General features: G+C 42.0%; 1 protein-coding gene across 4 annotated transcripts in view; it reads right to left on the bottom strand.

Annotated features, from left to right (window-relative positions):
* Window positions 1-1,738: 1,738 nt before the first annotated feature.
* bcl11bb (BCL11 transcription factor B b) overlaps window positions 1,739-15,107 on the bottom strand; it is a 38,373-nt gene continuing 25,004 nt past the window's right edge. For all 4 annotated transcript variants that reach the window (XM_087812711.1, XM_087812710.1, XM_087812709.1 and 1 more), the window contains one exon: window positions 1,739-6,763. In XM_087812711.1, the coding sequence (XP_087668837.1) occupies window positions 4,701-6,763 (2,063 nt within the window). In that variant the 3' untranslated portion in view covers window positions 1,739-4,700. The remainder of the gene's footprint in view (window positions 6,764-15,107) is intronic.

A 15,107-nucleotide genomic window follows, 5' to 3' on the forward strand; every position in this document is an offset into this window, starting at 1 on the left:
TGCATAATGCAGGGGCGACAAGATCCCCGAACGGATCGTTGTGTGTGGTAAGAGCTGGCTCGCGGAAAGAATTCCTCCTGATTCGACTTTCTCACACAAGCCCGGCCCCAGCGGAATCTTCCCTTCGACGCCCCGATTCCATCGCGTCCTCTCCGACTCCGTCTCGAAAGCCACCGAGGCCTCGCGTCTACCGAATGACCCGGAGGTTGAGGCGAGGACAAGTTTGATTGAAGTTGGACCAACATCGCGACTCACACCTGTCGGATCTCGTCGCCCGTTGCCAACATTCTCCGAACGCTGTTTCCCTGTGAATCAAATCTGTCACTCACTTTTTTTAATTTATTGCGAGGCACATTAACAGTCGTCTATAAAATAAGAAATTGCGCAAGCGCCTTTATTATTTATTAGTGTCCTGGCACAGACGCTCGTTGTGTAATTGTCGGATTCAGGACACGGCCGTCCGACCTGTGTCTCGTCTTGCCCGGAGAACCTTCGGCATGGTTTCTCCCAGCCAGCCTGGATTCCTGAGTGACACGCTGATGGGTTACTGTTCGTTTTTTTTGGGGTGGATTAACCGGTATTTACCAGCGTGTGTGAGGATACGTTTTAAGGTGTGACTTGCATTACAACAGGAAAATAAACCAGAACAAATAGACATAATCGTCAGTGGTTGGTTCGTGTCTGAATAATTTGTCGTTTATTTCATAGTTTGTATTAATCATTTTATTGTGAAACGAACACTGGGAAAGAAGTAAGTCCTTGTATGGCCACATTCATCAAATCTTGTTGAGGATTTTTTATTTTTTTTATTTTTAAGTTATACAGTGCATTCATGTTTTAGATATTTGTAAAACATTCCAATATTTTTCACTACTTTGATCTTCGATCGGGTCATGACAGATGTAGTCAAAAGCCTTTTGTTTTTGAAGGAATTATGGAGGGACATTTGGAAAATATCAGAGAACTCAACATTGAATAGAATCATGGTTTGACATGTACAATAAATATATTTTCTTGTAGTTTTTCTGACATAAATTCATATTGTAAGAGAGTTTTGAAATCTATTTTAAACACATGGTTACTTGAGTAACTAGTTTAAATGTGTCAGAAATGGAAAATGTTTAATAAATTGGGGAAGTTTTAATTAAATTTGCCAAATTGAGTAAATAACACGATATCCAAAGAGTCCTACATAATATAGGGATCATATTGTTTTGAAAAATCTACTATTTAACCACATTTTCATTTATTTCATAATTGAAATATATGCCTTTAATAATGTCTTTATTTAAATACAATGTTTTCCTTATGTAAAAATGATTTAAGTTTCATGACGATCCTACACATGTTTATCTAAAAGACTTGAAATCAGTCAAACCCATGCAGGAGCCAAGGTCAACTTCCCTTAAATATATATGTTGTTTGTTTTGGTTGTTGAATAGTTAAGGATTACCTTTAACCCTGTAATGGTTAATTATTTCATAGAGTAATCCTAATACTACATTAGATCTGTTTTATTTGAAACTAGATAAAATACTGAAGAAAACTCTGCGTTATAAATGGATTAACTTATAATTTCCCAAGAAAATATTTAATAATGTTTCATTGTATGTAACTAAACACCCTTATGTGTATTCACAGCGCTATACCATCACCAGTTAAGTGGTGTAAAAACACGTTCTTATTGTGCTGCTGGATAAAAGAAACCATAAAAGAATAATCCACAATGAAAGGGAGCTTTAATCATAGAGCAGTTGCAACATTTATTGAAGTGTTGGCTTTCTTGTATTGATTTTTCAACACATTACAAAAATACATATATGTTCAAAACAGCAGACATGTACTGTTCTGAAGTCACTTTTTTTTTCACAACGATGCACCCCTCCCCCCTTAAAAAAAGAACAAGGAAAACTATTTTTGTACAAAGAGCATAAGTGAAAGTTGTGAATAGTGAAATAAGAGATTTTTTTTTTTTTTGTTAAAAAAAATGACAGTTGTAAGAGCCATCACAAGAACTTCAACCAACCATGAGGAAAAAAAAAACAGCGACAAAAAAAACAAACCAAGATGTCCTTGAACATCTCATAGAATTGATTCGGGAAGAAAAAAAAAGCATTCCCAATGCTTTTTAAAAGTCTTCTTAAAGGATGTTCTCAGTCTCCTTTTCATAAAGAGATTTTTACATCCACACAAGCGCAGTTCAACCAAAATGACAACAGGACACTTTAAACACAACGAAAGAGAAGACACAGATTCTCAATAATGGCACCACATCTGTTAGAAAAATAATAACCTGCCGTGTTTCTGTTAAAAACAAAATGCATACAATAATACATGAAGATAAAATCCCTCCACCTGCATACGCTATGGCGTTTTTAAAAGAAAGGAAACAATACTTTTCTTATTAACACTCACATATAGTAATTTTTCATGGCAGACTTCAACACTGTAAACATACTGTCAGACTGAAATCCATGAGTGATTTTCCAACACAATTGAATGTCATACATTTCAAAGTTGAATGGCTCATTTCTGCCTCGATCAGGAAATTCCTTTTTTGTGATTTTAACATCGAAATACAAATGGTCGACCTGAAAAGACGAAGGGTTTGGAGGTAATAAGGCTACGATCACATTTTTTTTTTTTTAACCACTAATAAATCCGGCCACGCTGGCTTTTAAGGACAAAAGAAACAAGATTTAAATGGTCAAATTCTAATTGAGATTTTTGCTCTTGAGGAGAAAAAAAGACTTCTAGTTCCATCTTGATGTGAACATAGCCTGTGGGATCATCAACAACAAAAAAAAAGGGGGAAAAAGGAAGCAGACCAAGTGCTCTGAACGGCCAAATAGCAGCAGGTCAAACTTTCACGTGAAGATGATTTGCGGTTTGAAAATGAAAGATGTACTCGCCATCTCCTTTCATGTGGATTCGCTGTCTCCTTCCCCACTCAAGACTGTCTCACTCGGAATGGTCCGTTATAGGATGTGGCTACTTCGATGTGCATTTGGGTTGAAACAAAAAAAAAAAACACCTCATATGCTTCCAATTTCATTTGAATGACTCTTCTCTCTGGTCAAGGTCTTGCTCTCCCTCCCTCCATTTCTGTCTCACATTTCTTTATTTCTCCATTTCAATCTTTCTTTCTTTTTTTTTTTTCGCACCATGAGAATAGCCCTTACACAAGGTCGTCCAGGCATATACCCTTGTGCAGCTGTGCTCAAAATTATCATAACTCATATCGCTCTCTTTCTCCGGCAGATTCATCTCAGGATGAGCGATGCAGAAAATAAAAAAGAAAAAGTCCTAATCCCCAAAAGTCACGAACATGCACACTGTTTCGCAAAAAAAATCTGTAACTGGAACTTAAATCCGTATCACTTTGTGAGGCGAATGAACGGGCTTTATTTTAAAAGCCGCTCTAATGCATGAATCTGAGTTAGTGAACTGTGAAAAAGACGACGTCGGAGCGGAGCTTAGAGGGACGGCAGGGGGGGGGGGGGATACACGCTCTAACACATATTGTCATGAATTTCATTTTCGAACCATTTTACAAATCGTACGGGGACACAGGAAGTCATCTGGGGTCAGTGGTGGTCGTCTCGCCAGGCATTAGACGGAGATTGATTCTCTTGAAGTATCTCTTGTTTAACAAAACCGACGGTTCGCTCGACTGGAGATCTTCGCTGTACCGACCAGGGGTTTGCTTTGACATGTGTTCGAAACGAAAAAAAAACAACAAAAAAAAGAATATATTTACAAAACCATAGGAAAAAGCACTTTTGTCTTTCCTCACATTAATCACAAGTAGTCTTAACTTACTCAACATATTAAATATGATGTTTTCGAATTCCTACATCAGGGAATGTACTGAGCTTTAGCTAACGGTATCTCCTTTAAGTGCAACTTTTATTTATGTCCCGGTAGAAACCGGGACAACCATACAGTCACTGTATCTTGATAATAATAATAATTCCGAAAAAAAAAAAGAAAAAAAAATCTCTGTTTGATAGGACAGAAAATAAATTAAGAATTAACCCATCAGGTCTACCGGATAGTGTTGGATTTAAAATCACAACAATGATGTTTTATTGTCAAGTTGACATTCAGTGCTTTAGGCCTATACGAGTGAAGGGATTGTAGTCCGCTGCTGCATTTAATATAGAAAAAAGAAAATTATCACTTTTAAATCCACACAAATTTTACTCACGGATATTAATCTTCCTTTGAGGGAAAAAAAAAGAATATTTTAAGGGCGACTTCCAGTTATCTCAATAAAAAAAAAAAAAAAGGAAAATATTTTGAGTACATTTTAAACTCCATATGAAATCCCACAAAGATGTATCAGCACATGCCAAATATCATTACAAAAATCCAATAAATACAGAAATTATTGCACAGTAGAAAGGCTCCATGGATTCCTAACTGATCGAATTGGAGAGTTTTTCCAAGAAACACCAAATTAGGCGTCCAAGTCCTCATTAATCGTTTCCTGTTTCTTTTATTTTTCCCAGGTGTCAGTTGTTTTGTTTTTTTGACAAGAAAAAAAAAAAAGTTGAAGTCAATCAGTTTTTTTGATTTCTTGGAGAGAGCTTATCCAGCCATGCGTCGCAGCTGAAGAAGTAGTCATGTGGGAGTCTGTGTGTTTTTGGGGGGGCGGGGCGGGGTGTGTATACAGGTGGTACATCTTCGCTGCTGGTTCAACCTCTGTCCGCTTGCTCCAGTTTGACCTCGCTGGCCATCAAGTGTTCACCGTGCCACTTCTTCATGTGTTTTTCCAGAGTGCTGTAGACGCTGAAGGGCATGTGACAAATGTCGCAGCGGTACACCTCCTTGCCGAACTGCCCGTGGGTCTTCATGTGGCGCGTCAGCTTGGAGCTCTGAGCGCAGGCGTAACTGCACAGGTCGCACTTGTAGGGCCGCTCCCCGGTATGGCTGCGGCGATGCACCGTCAAGTTGCTGCAGTTCTTGAAAATCTTGCCGCAGTACTCACACGTGTCATTTCTTCTGTCCTTAGAGCTCGGTGGTCTTCCGGGGCCGGGCCCCCGCAGGAGATGAGGGGTGCTACTACCGCTACGCCCCGAAGCGCTGCCCGCCTCCAGCAGCTCGCCGGGTGGAGTGGAGAATCTGAGGCTGCCTGTCTCGGAAGAGGAGTGCTCCGAGGAGGTAGCAAAGGGAGACTGGCGCGAATCGGTGAATCCTAAGAAGGGTTCTCTAATGAAGTGGCGTGAAGCAGCGTAGCCGGCCAGGAGCTGAGAATAGACATTTTCAGGAGAGATTAGAGGTATGGTCGTGGGAAGGTCTAGCTGCTCCTTCTCTATCTTGATCCTCTTGTTGTTGGAAGGGCTTGAGATTGTAATAGGGGTGGGCCGCCGCTGGAACAACCCAGGAAAGGACTCTGCTTCGGACACAGTGATCCTGCCATTCATCATAGGCCTGTGCTCGTCCCTCTCGTCTCTCTCTCGCTCTCTAATCTGCCCTCTGTCTGTTTGTCTCTCTAGGTCTAAGCTAATCCGGTCAGCCCCGTCTCCGTTCGGCTGACGGTCCATGCCTCTCTTGTTGGGGTTGATTCTAAGATGATTGTCCAGGTGGTTGTAAGGGTGCATGATGCCCACCCCCCCACTGTCATTGATCCTATCCCCACTGTGATGCTTCTCCTGCGGTGACTGCTGAGCCCCGTTTTCTCTATTCCTATTAAACTCCTGGGAGTCGTCGCTTAAATTTGAATCTGGGCGACCATTCCTCAACTCTTCCTCCTCCTCCTCTTCCTCCTCCTCTTCCTCCTCCTCCTCCTCTTCCTCCTCCTCATTCTCTGCTCCGATACCCCGTGATTCTCCTTCCCTGCTCTTCTCTTCGCTGTCCACCCCTTCGCCTCTATTACCCTGGTCCGGAGAGCCGCCTAACGACCCGGACTTGTTGTGCATATGTGTTTTCATGTGCCTCTTCAGCTTGCTGGCCTGTGAGCAGGCATGATCACATAAATGGCATTTGTATGGCCTCTCACCAGTATGACTGCGCCTATGGACAATCAAGTTGCTCTGAAACTTGAATATCTTTCCGCAAAACTCACATGATTTGGCTTTCCCCAAGGTCTGGTTCTGACCCTGGCCATCAGGAGGGCTTGTAGAACCATGTCCTCCCTGTGGAGTGGGTGGCTGGGGGGCGTACGTGAGAAAAGACGGGGGCTTGGAGCCAGGCTGGAAGAGCGTCGGACTGAGCAGGCGGTGCATGGGTGGCACGCGGTTCGGAGACAGTGGGGGTGTGGGTCCCCCATTGTTGGTCGTGTTGCCTGCTAATTCCCTCAGACGTCGGGAAAAGTCCATCGACGGGGGCTCAATGGGGGCCATCCTCATCACCCTCTCAAAGGCACTAGGGTGCTGAGAAAGCAGCCCCATCTCTTCTGGGCCCAGCCGATCCAGAGGAGGCCTGGGCGGAGGTGGAGGGCTGACAAATGGCGGCGTCGCTGGCAGCCGGGTTTCCATGAATCCAGGGGGAGGGGGGTGTTCCCTGAGCAGCGGTGCAGCCATGCGAAGAAGGTGATACGGGTTGTCACCCAGGAAGGTTGGGAGAGGAGATCTCGCCAGGGCTTCGGCACCTGGTGGCGGCGGAAGCGCCATACGGGGGGTGAGGGAGCAGTTTGCCGGGTGGTTGTCCAGGTAGATGCGGATGCCATGGATGTGCTGGGCATGCTGGAGCAGGAACCAGGCGCTGTTGAAGGTCTGCTTACAGCTGGTGCAGATGTAGCTGGATGGCTCATCTTTATCTGTGGGTGAGAGACAAAAAAAACAACATTTTAGTCCAGTGTTTGCATTGTGTAGTTTAGTGTCACACCTGTAATACTGTCCAAATCATACGACAGCAAATAAAGTGGGTCTACTTCTCTTGCAAATATTAACCTTTAAGACAATCTAATAACAGGAGTTGTTGTTGTTCAGTGGTGTGGGCGGGTGTCTACGGGGCTAATGCAGATGGCAGGTACTGCCCTAAGGCCGTGACACATTATGCTAATTTTTAATGTCAGCTTGGCTTTAATATACAGATCCATCTCTTCCACTCCGTCATTTCCATACGGAGGCAGGAGGCGCAGCCATCGAAAAAAAAAAAGTCTTGTCACTTTGGGAAAAGGTAGGGGGGGTTGCGAGAAGAAAAGAGAACAGAGTGACAAAGGAGATGACGGAGATGTAAGCGGCTGAGACCTTTCCTGTCTTAACACGGCATCCCTTTTAAACAAAGCTCTACATCATTAGTGTAATAGGTACAGTGAAGTGATGGCAACACACACACAAGCGCACACGCTCACACGCTCACACTCGGGTGTCACTCACTGACAAATTACCCCTTTGAATGGCGTGACTTAATAATGCCAAATGAACCTATCAGTCAACGTGGCACGGCGGTGTCCGCCAGCGTGTGGAAATCCATCTAATTCAACACGGTCTGGCAGCGAAGAAGCGTCTTCGCCGCATCGTGTTTACTCTCATTCCGTTCTTCATCCTTCATCGGCAACAGTGACCCGACTTACTAAGTTAAGGCCCCTTTAATGGTCGCGTGCCGTCTTATGATAAAACCCACTTTTTTTTTTTTTCCCCCCAGATGACTTTCGGTTAGAATGGATAGCGTTTTCGGCTAAAGAAGACGGAGAATGGTGATGTATTTGGTAACGAAATCTACCGTGACCCTGACGTGCCAAGAATGAATGTTTCAATCAGAAAATCACCATCTACCAAAGGAATCTGTTGGCTTTCAAAACCATGTTGCCAGTAGATTTGAATGTGGAAAACAATCAGCCGAAAGAAAGCAAAACACACGTGTGAACTCGTGTGTTTACACACCAATCAGGCGCTACCGAAAGCCGCCATCTTTATTATTATTCCAATATTATTTTACTTCCTACCGTCTCGGCCCATTTAAAAGTCACTTTTTACAACGCCGACAGACGAGCGAAAGCTGATGTTGGACGAGGGTCTAACACAGGAAGCCGATTTGGCGGCGTGATTGCTTTGCCCCCCCCCCCCCAGCCCTCTCGGGAGGGAGGGTCAGAAAAAGTTAATGAGGGACTCATTTACTGATTCTGTCTGTTTTCCTCTGCTATTACTGCGTATCTGTTGCCGGCGTTACTTTCACTTTTTTTTCGCTTTTTTTTTTTTTTTGGCGTGGGACACGGTCCCCCCGACTTGGTGCTGCTGCCTGGAGTGTGTACGCGGGGCACATGTGAAGCGCATGTTTCGCGGACACACGTGCGTTATATATATATATGTGTGTGTGTGTGTGTGTGTGGGCGTGTGCGAGGCGAGTGGCGGGCTGCCTGCCTGTGTTTAGTTTGGCTGGGCTTCACACGGTCGCTTGGCAGGGGGAGAGCTGGACAGCTTAACAGCTTGGACGGGAAGAAGAGGGAGAGAGCGAGGGAAGAAGAAAAAAAAGAAGAGGGGTAAGAGTGGAGGTGGAGGGACTTTAAGGGGCCAGACATGCTCCGACACACACACACACACTCGGACGAAGATGGAGTATTTACATCCTCCCCGGGGGATAAGGAGGGCGCATCGACGACTGAGCTCAATAACCTTGTCAACCAATAAGGATCAATCAGAATTCTAAATGGTATCATTAGAAATGATCATTTTAGATTACTTTTTATTCAAAGAAATATATATATATATATATATTTCAAAGACGGCGCCATCAATCAATTACCCCCCCACCCCCACCCGTCCCATCAGCACCCCACCTCCCCCCCCATACCCCTGCGCCCCAGACCCACTCCACCATCAGCAACACATTTGCATCTTGTCATATCTTACATGGTCGGCCATATGCTGCTAAAGGAAGCGTGGCAGCTAATAGAGTGGCAGCTGATGACTGCTGCTTAATGACGTCCAAAGACAAATGTCATCAACTTCCCAAACAAGAGAGCGAGGGGGGAGGTGCTGGAAAAGGGGGGGAAACCGATAAAGCATGTGTTCCGTATTAATTGGGGAGAAGAACTTTTGACAGAGATCTTGCGTTTTTTTTAATGTTGGTTTCGTCCTTCTATGAACGCCGGGTCTTTGTCGCGTCTGGTTAGTTTCGGTGTCATTTTTACACTGTCTCTGGGCCTGAAAACAAATCTGTTTTTTGGTTCTACTTGAGGGGTTACTACAAACTGGGCCTACGGGTCACCTTGACCCAGATATAACACAAGGGTTAACATGTTGAAGTGGATTATGGATCGATGCTAGCTATAGTGTGGCCTCTATATTATCTTTTTATGGATAAAACATCAGTCCTTTCTACAAACATACATTTAAAACTGCATATATCTGTTTATATAAACACCATTTATTGTTTAGATACAGGGTTTTATAGCTCATATTTTTTTTATTTCCATTTTATTGTGGAATTTCCACATGACAAAGGAAATCATATCTTATTTTATAGTCATTCAAAACTGTTCTGTACTTCCTATTTAAAGGGTATTTATTAAGTTGCAGCTTAAGGTTAATTCAAGTTTTATCTTTAGGTTAGTGTTTGTAGACCTGAGCAAAGTAAGCTTGGCAGAATATTCTTGGCCCGAATGAGAAACATTTTTTTTAATGACCATGAGAAACAAACACTTTTGTTTATATTTACTACTTTTTTCATACCTCGAGCGCTGATGTTGGTCCTTTTAATGACCATCAAAATAAAGTAATATTTGTTAAAATAAAGTGCCTTTCATTGTATATATTGACACAGTTTGTTCAGCATTGTTTTGTCAAATACAAATCTTTTTAAATATTATTAAATGTAAAAGTATATTGCACACACTTTTCAACCTTAGCTTTATTTTCTATTGTAAATATATCTTTTTTTTTCTCTTTCCCTTCCTTTTTTTTGTACAGTTTAACATTTGATGTGAGGTTCTATGTGTGTGATCCTTGTTAACAGTCCTCTGTAAATGTCAAACATGTTGCTTGGTTACCTTTAAGTTGTATTTTATTTGGCCAAAAACTAGACGTCTTAGCGATAACTCCCGTTTATAGCCCAGTCGTGACCTCAAGGCGGATTAGACGCATCACAGAAAAAAAGTGCGTATCTTTTTTAACTACGCAAGTGATGAAGAACACACATGTCAAAGTACTTTGCTTTTTTTTCATAGCCGTTCCTGCCAATAACTGCTGAACAAAAAAATCGACGGTGTCATGACTCACTCGGCTGTAATTAAAGTCGTTCGCATGATTCGCCGCCGACCACCGAGGTCAACTACCAGTTACAACGCTTGCATCTCCACAGATGCTAGAGCTTATTCCCCCCGATTTACTCTTGACTGTAGGACAGGTATGAGATACGTTAAGGGGTTTGGGTCACTCGATACGCCGACGACGCCGTGATATTCCACTTGAGAAAATACCATCGGTTTTGCCCCAAAGGAGGAAAAAGACGCGATGCAGACACAACAGCCTCTTTGGCAGGCCACCTCTCTCCGTCCTGTGCAACAAAACAAGAGCTAAGGGCCAAGAGCCCTGGAGGAAGTTATTAAAACATTGGCACATGAACCAAGCCGAGGTGGGCCGGTAATAATGCTCTCCTTCTCTCCTGGGTTGTTTTTTTTTTTTTTTTTTAAACCACCGGGCCAATTAACCCAGTCTTCAGGGACCGAGATCTGAGCTTTACATCAGATTTTATTCTTTCCAGATTGCCTTTTATAGCCATTATTTTGCCTTAAAAAAAAAAAAAGTACAAACAAAATGCCATGCGAATGAAGGGGAGCCATAGTATTGACTGTTAGCATATGGCCGGCATAGAAAAATTGGTGTGAGCTTTAGGGGAGGGTGGAGGTGGGGGGGGATAATGGATGGAGGAGGGAGGTGTGTGAGGAGGGGGGGGGGGTTGAAGTAGACACCAGGCGTATGGTGCAGACATGTGGATTTGTGTTTAATTTAAGAATTCACATATGCCATCCCTTTCGGCCTGGGTTTGATTTAGATTCTTGAGCTCCCTCCATTTAGGTTACATCTTGGGCCCTTTATCAGACGCTTTTCATCCACAGGGACTTTTAATACGACCACAGAAGAAGAAAAAAAAATGCTCGGAATCCACCGATTCAGCGGCACAGCCAGAAGTCCCTCGGCTGCCAGGGAAACAGTGTCTGGACGGTAATGAGTGTCCGCGAGAACATCGCAAAAGAAAAACAACACAAAAAAACAAATGCTCGACAAAGTGGTCGTTGGGGTTTCGAAGGAGTCGTTGAAGCTTTTCGCCAACAATTCGAGGATTGAATCCTTTGCCATCGATTCGTGTGTTACTTAAAGTGATTCCTCAGAGGAGCTTCCTGTTTATTAACGTCTTATAAACCTGTCAAAACTGGTTGAAAATGGGAACGTGGAATTTGTGGGAAAGTCCAATTTTGATTCAATTGGAACCAAATTTATAACATACTCAGTAAAAGAGATTTCCTGAATTTCAATGCCTTTTTCTAATAGTAAGGGGGCGCTAAAGAACATTTAAATATGACCAATTTCAATTAAATATAAACCATATTTTATAAGTATTTATACTTTAAGCAATTTCAAAATCTATAATCCATGTGAATGTACTCTGTTCTCCCTTCCACTGTTTTTATTTTGGGGATTTAGTATTTAAATAGACTTTTTTTTTGTTAACATGTTTTCCATTTTTATTTCTTTACTTTTCCTCTTCTTTCTACGCCATGTATTTCATTTCAATCAAGAAGTTAAAAAGGGATATTTAACAAGACAGTGACTCGAAATCTCTAATGTTTTTTAAAATAATTTGGATTTTTACTTCCGTTTCTCTTCTTCTTAGCACTTTCCAAAAGTATAAATAGTTGCTATAATGATTTCTCCAATTGGCCAGACTTTAAATCTTCCTCGATTGGCACCGCGGCCCCCTGCTGTGCATTCTTAATCCTGAGATGAATCACATTTTAAATCCAACTTTAGGATGATTTTTAACGGGGTGTGAAAAAAAGTTCAGTCTGTCTTCTAAAATAAATTAAATGTGAAACATTACGTGTGTATTTGAAGCGATTCCTTCTTGCTGACTGAGAACTTTCTGATGGACTGAATGAAAAGTTTTACACTAAAAGATAAAGATGAATAAATGAAAGATGAATAGTTTCTATTCACGTTAAAGTTAAGTTACTATCGGCGACTTTTCCTGCGGAAAACAAGCTTCCAAATATAGAAACCTGTGATGAAAAACAAGATTTGAATTTAAAATAAACCCCTTCGGATTCTATCGAGGGTAAACTTCCCCGGGAAATGGTTTCCCGGGAGCAGGTCTGGGAGCCGCCGCAGCATTCCCGAGGTTAAGGTCCGTCGTGCTCCTGCAAGATTCCATCAAGGACGACAGGATGTTACAGCGACAGATTTGCTCGCGAGAACAAAGCCGCCCGGAGGCGAGACCGATGGGACCTTCCCCTGAAGCCTCCCCTCACACACTCACACACACACTCGACCGGGGGTCCTGGTGTGTGCACCTGTCAGAGGGTCTGCTGACACCTCTGCAGCTCCTCATTAGCATGGCTGTGATCTCGGGGTCCCCGAAGGGCTCCAACCTCCTCACCTCGCCCCGTTTGCCCCTCTTGCAGCTCCTCTCCTCCTCCTCATCCCTCCTCCCTTCACTCCACTCTCATTACCCCTGATGGCTTGTTTGTCACGGAGGGGGCTAATTTCGGGGTCACAGGGATCAACTGCGTTTAGTCTCTGGCTCAGAGGTCAAACCCCCTGGAATCCACGGTCAGGAAAAAAACTTCCCGTGAATCCCCCCTCGATCGCGATTTGCTTAAGAAAATGGATCCAAAGTTATTGCTTTTTTTGACGGACAGGATTCAATGGGACTCGGAGCGATTAATAAGATTGAAAGAATGATAGAATCAGTGATGAATGACAACGTGTGCGTCAAAATAAAAGCACAGGTCGTCACGTTTGACGACTCATTTCAGATTAATAAACGGAAGATAAATCTACCTTAAAAGTTAAAATTAGACATTTTTAAAAGGTGAGATATGTTTTTGTTTTTTTATTAATCAAAACATATATATAAGTGATACTTTTATATTATTATTGTTGATCTATTTATGATCTTTTTGCAACGTTTTTGTGTCTAATTCAAATAAATACATTTTTGAGTAATTATTAGTTGTTTTGTCAAAAGATAAAACATGTTTTCTAGATTAATTCATAACAATCTGTTATTGATTAATTGGATCATTCCTTATATTATCCGTGTAAAGATACATATGAACGTATAAATAACTTTTTTTTGGTTATTTTAAGTCATGATTGTAGCAGATAAAAATATTTTTAAAAATGTGTATTGTTTTTACATGATGAAGTTCTAGTCATTTACATTCTGTTTGTATTTATTTTAGATAAAATTATCATTAATGTGCCTTAAAAGTTGTTGTTTCTTGGGTCAAATATTCATTTTATTTTAACCTAATTTTATTTATCTTTTTTAATTCAACTTACATTTTTCTTTCCATGATAAAAACGTGAATATCTGATATTATTATTTCATTTTTACCCTTAAAAAAACGACAGTTTCCTTCTCTTTTTTTTTGGTGACATAACAATCGTGTACTGACTTATAGATATAGATTAATTGATATATAATAAAAGAAAATGTAGGGTAGTTATTGTAGAAGATCAAACATTTAAGAAAAAACTTTCTTCATCAAGTCCATTATTGTTTCTTCGTTCTAGTCATATACACACTGCTTTATTTAAGATAAAATTAAGTTAAATGTGCCTCAAAAGGTTTCGTTTCTTAGTTAAATCATATTATTATATTTAATTTTATTACGACCCTTCAAAGAAATCCGAACAATATGAGAGTTTTCAGTCTTTGGCCGACATCGAACTCCTGTGAACCTCGTCTTATGCATATGAAAAAACCCAAAAGCAAAAAAAAAAGAAGATTATTTTGATACGAAAATTGCGCCTTGAGAATGCGTGTGCGTGCCCTGGGAGAGCGTGGAGGGTGGCAGTAGCAGGCAGGAGGTTCGGCTCTCACACAGTGTGACTGGCTCCACGCTAACTGGAACCAGCTTCAGCCGGCTAACCATCCACATCTGTGAGCGTGCACGTGAAGTCGGCGTGCTCGAGCCCCCGCATGTTTCGGGGCGTCCGGCATGAGGCAGAAGATTCGTATTAAAAAAAAGGTTTATAAACATTTTTTTCAGGGGGGGGGGGGGGGTTGTTTTCACCTGAACTATAGGAGCTCCACCTAGCAAATGATACCTCCTGGGATCTGGTCCACAATAAGGGATCAGGTATCTGTGGAAACTTGATGATACGCTTGTTTTCGGAGAGGACGGAGGTGAACCTCGGACGAGGGGAAAGAGGTTACACCCGAAAAAAAAAGGTTACCCAGGGTGAATAGATAGTGTCAAAAAAAAATCCTGGGAATCCCCAACTTTTTTGACTCATCCATATAAACGCAAAACAGATCTCATGGGAAGATTTTTTAGGGTGAGAGATTAAAAAAATTCCGATTTGGATGAAAACAATGTGTCAGAAAAGTGTTGACAAAATCTCTCTTTCTACACTTTTTTTTTTTTTTGTTCTCTTTCATCCTTTACAAGGCCTACGATCAGGTGTGGCGTCTCGAAAGTGTGTGCGAGGAGCGCCCCACTTAGCGGGCGTTCTGCACCAGCGTCTCGGGGTATGAGGGTTACCTTCTGTCATGTGACGCTGACAAATGGACGACACTTCAGTCCGTCCCGGTCGTGTGGAAGATGAAGGCGGGGAGGAGGCGTGGTGGCGTGGAGGGTAGTGGTGGTGAAAATTAAAGAATAATAAATATACCTTGAATATATTTTCAAAAAAAGATCATCTGTTTGTGCATCAGCTTCGGGGTAAACGTCACCTTGTCCACGGAGTCAATTTCCTATTCGCCGGCGACACATAGGAAATTGACTGTAACGTGTGAGCGACACGTTAATTCTCCATTCCAGGGTTATTACATTTTTTTTTTATTATTATTATTGAAGGAATGGTTTTCTGTTTTATTGTGGCTTCTGAGAACAAAGGTATGACGCCACCTTAGCGCTAATGGAGACGGTCTAAAGTCGCTTTAACCAGGTTTTATATCTTGCGTCTTTATCTGTTAATAGAGTTTTTGCA

The sequence above is a fragment of the Callionymus lyra genome, chromosome 17, assembly GCF_982586985.1.
Source record: "Callionymus lyra chromosome 17, fCalLyr1.hap1.1, whole genome shotgun sequence".
NCBI classification, from domain to species: Eukaryota; Metazoa; Chordata; class Actinopteri; order Syngnathiformes; family Callionymidae; genus Callionymus; species Callionymus lyra.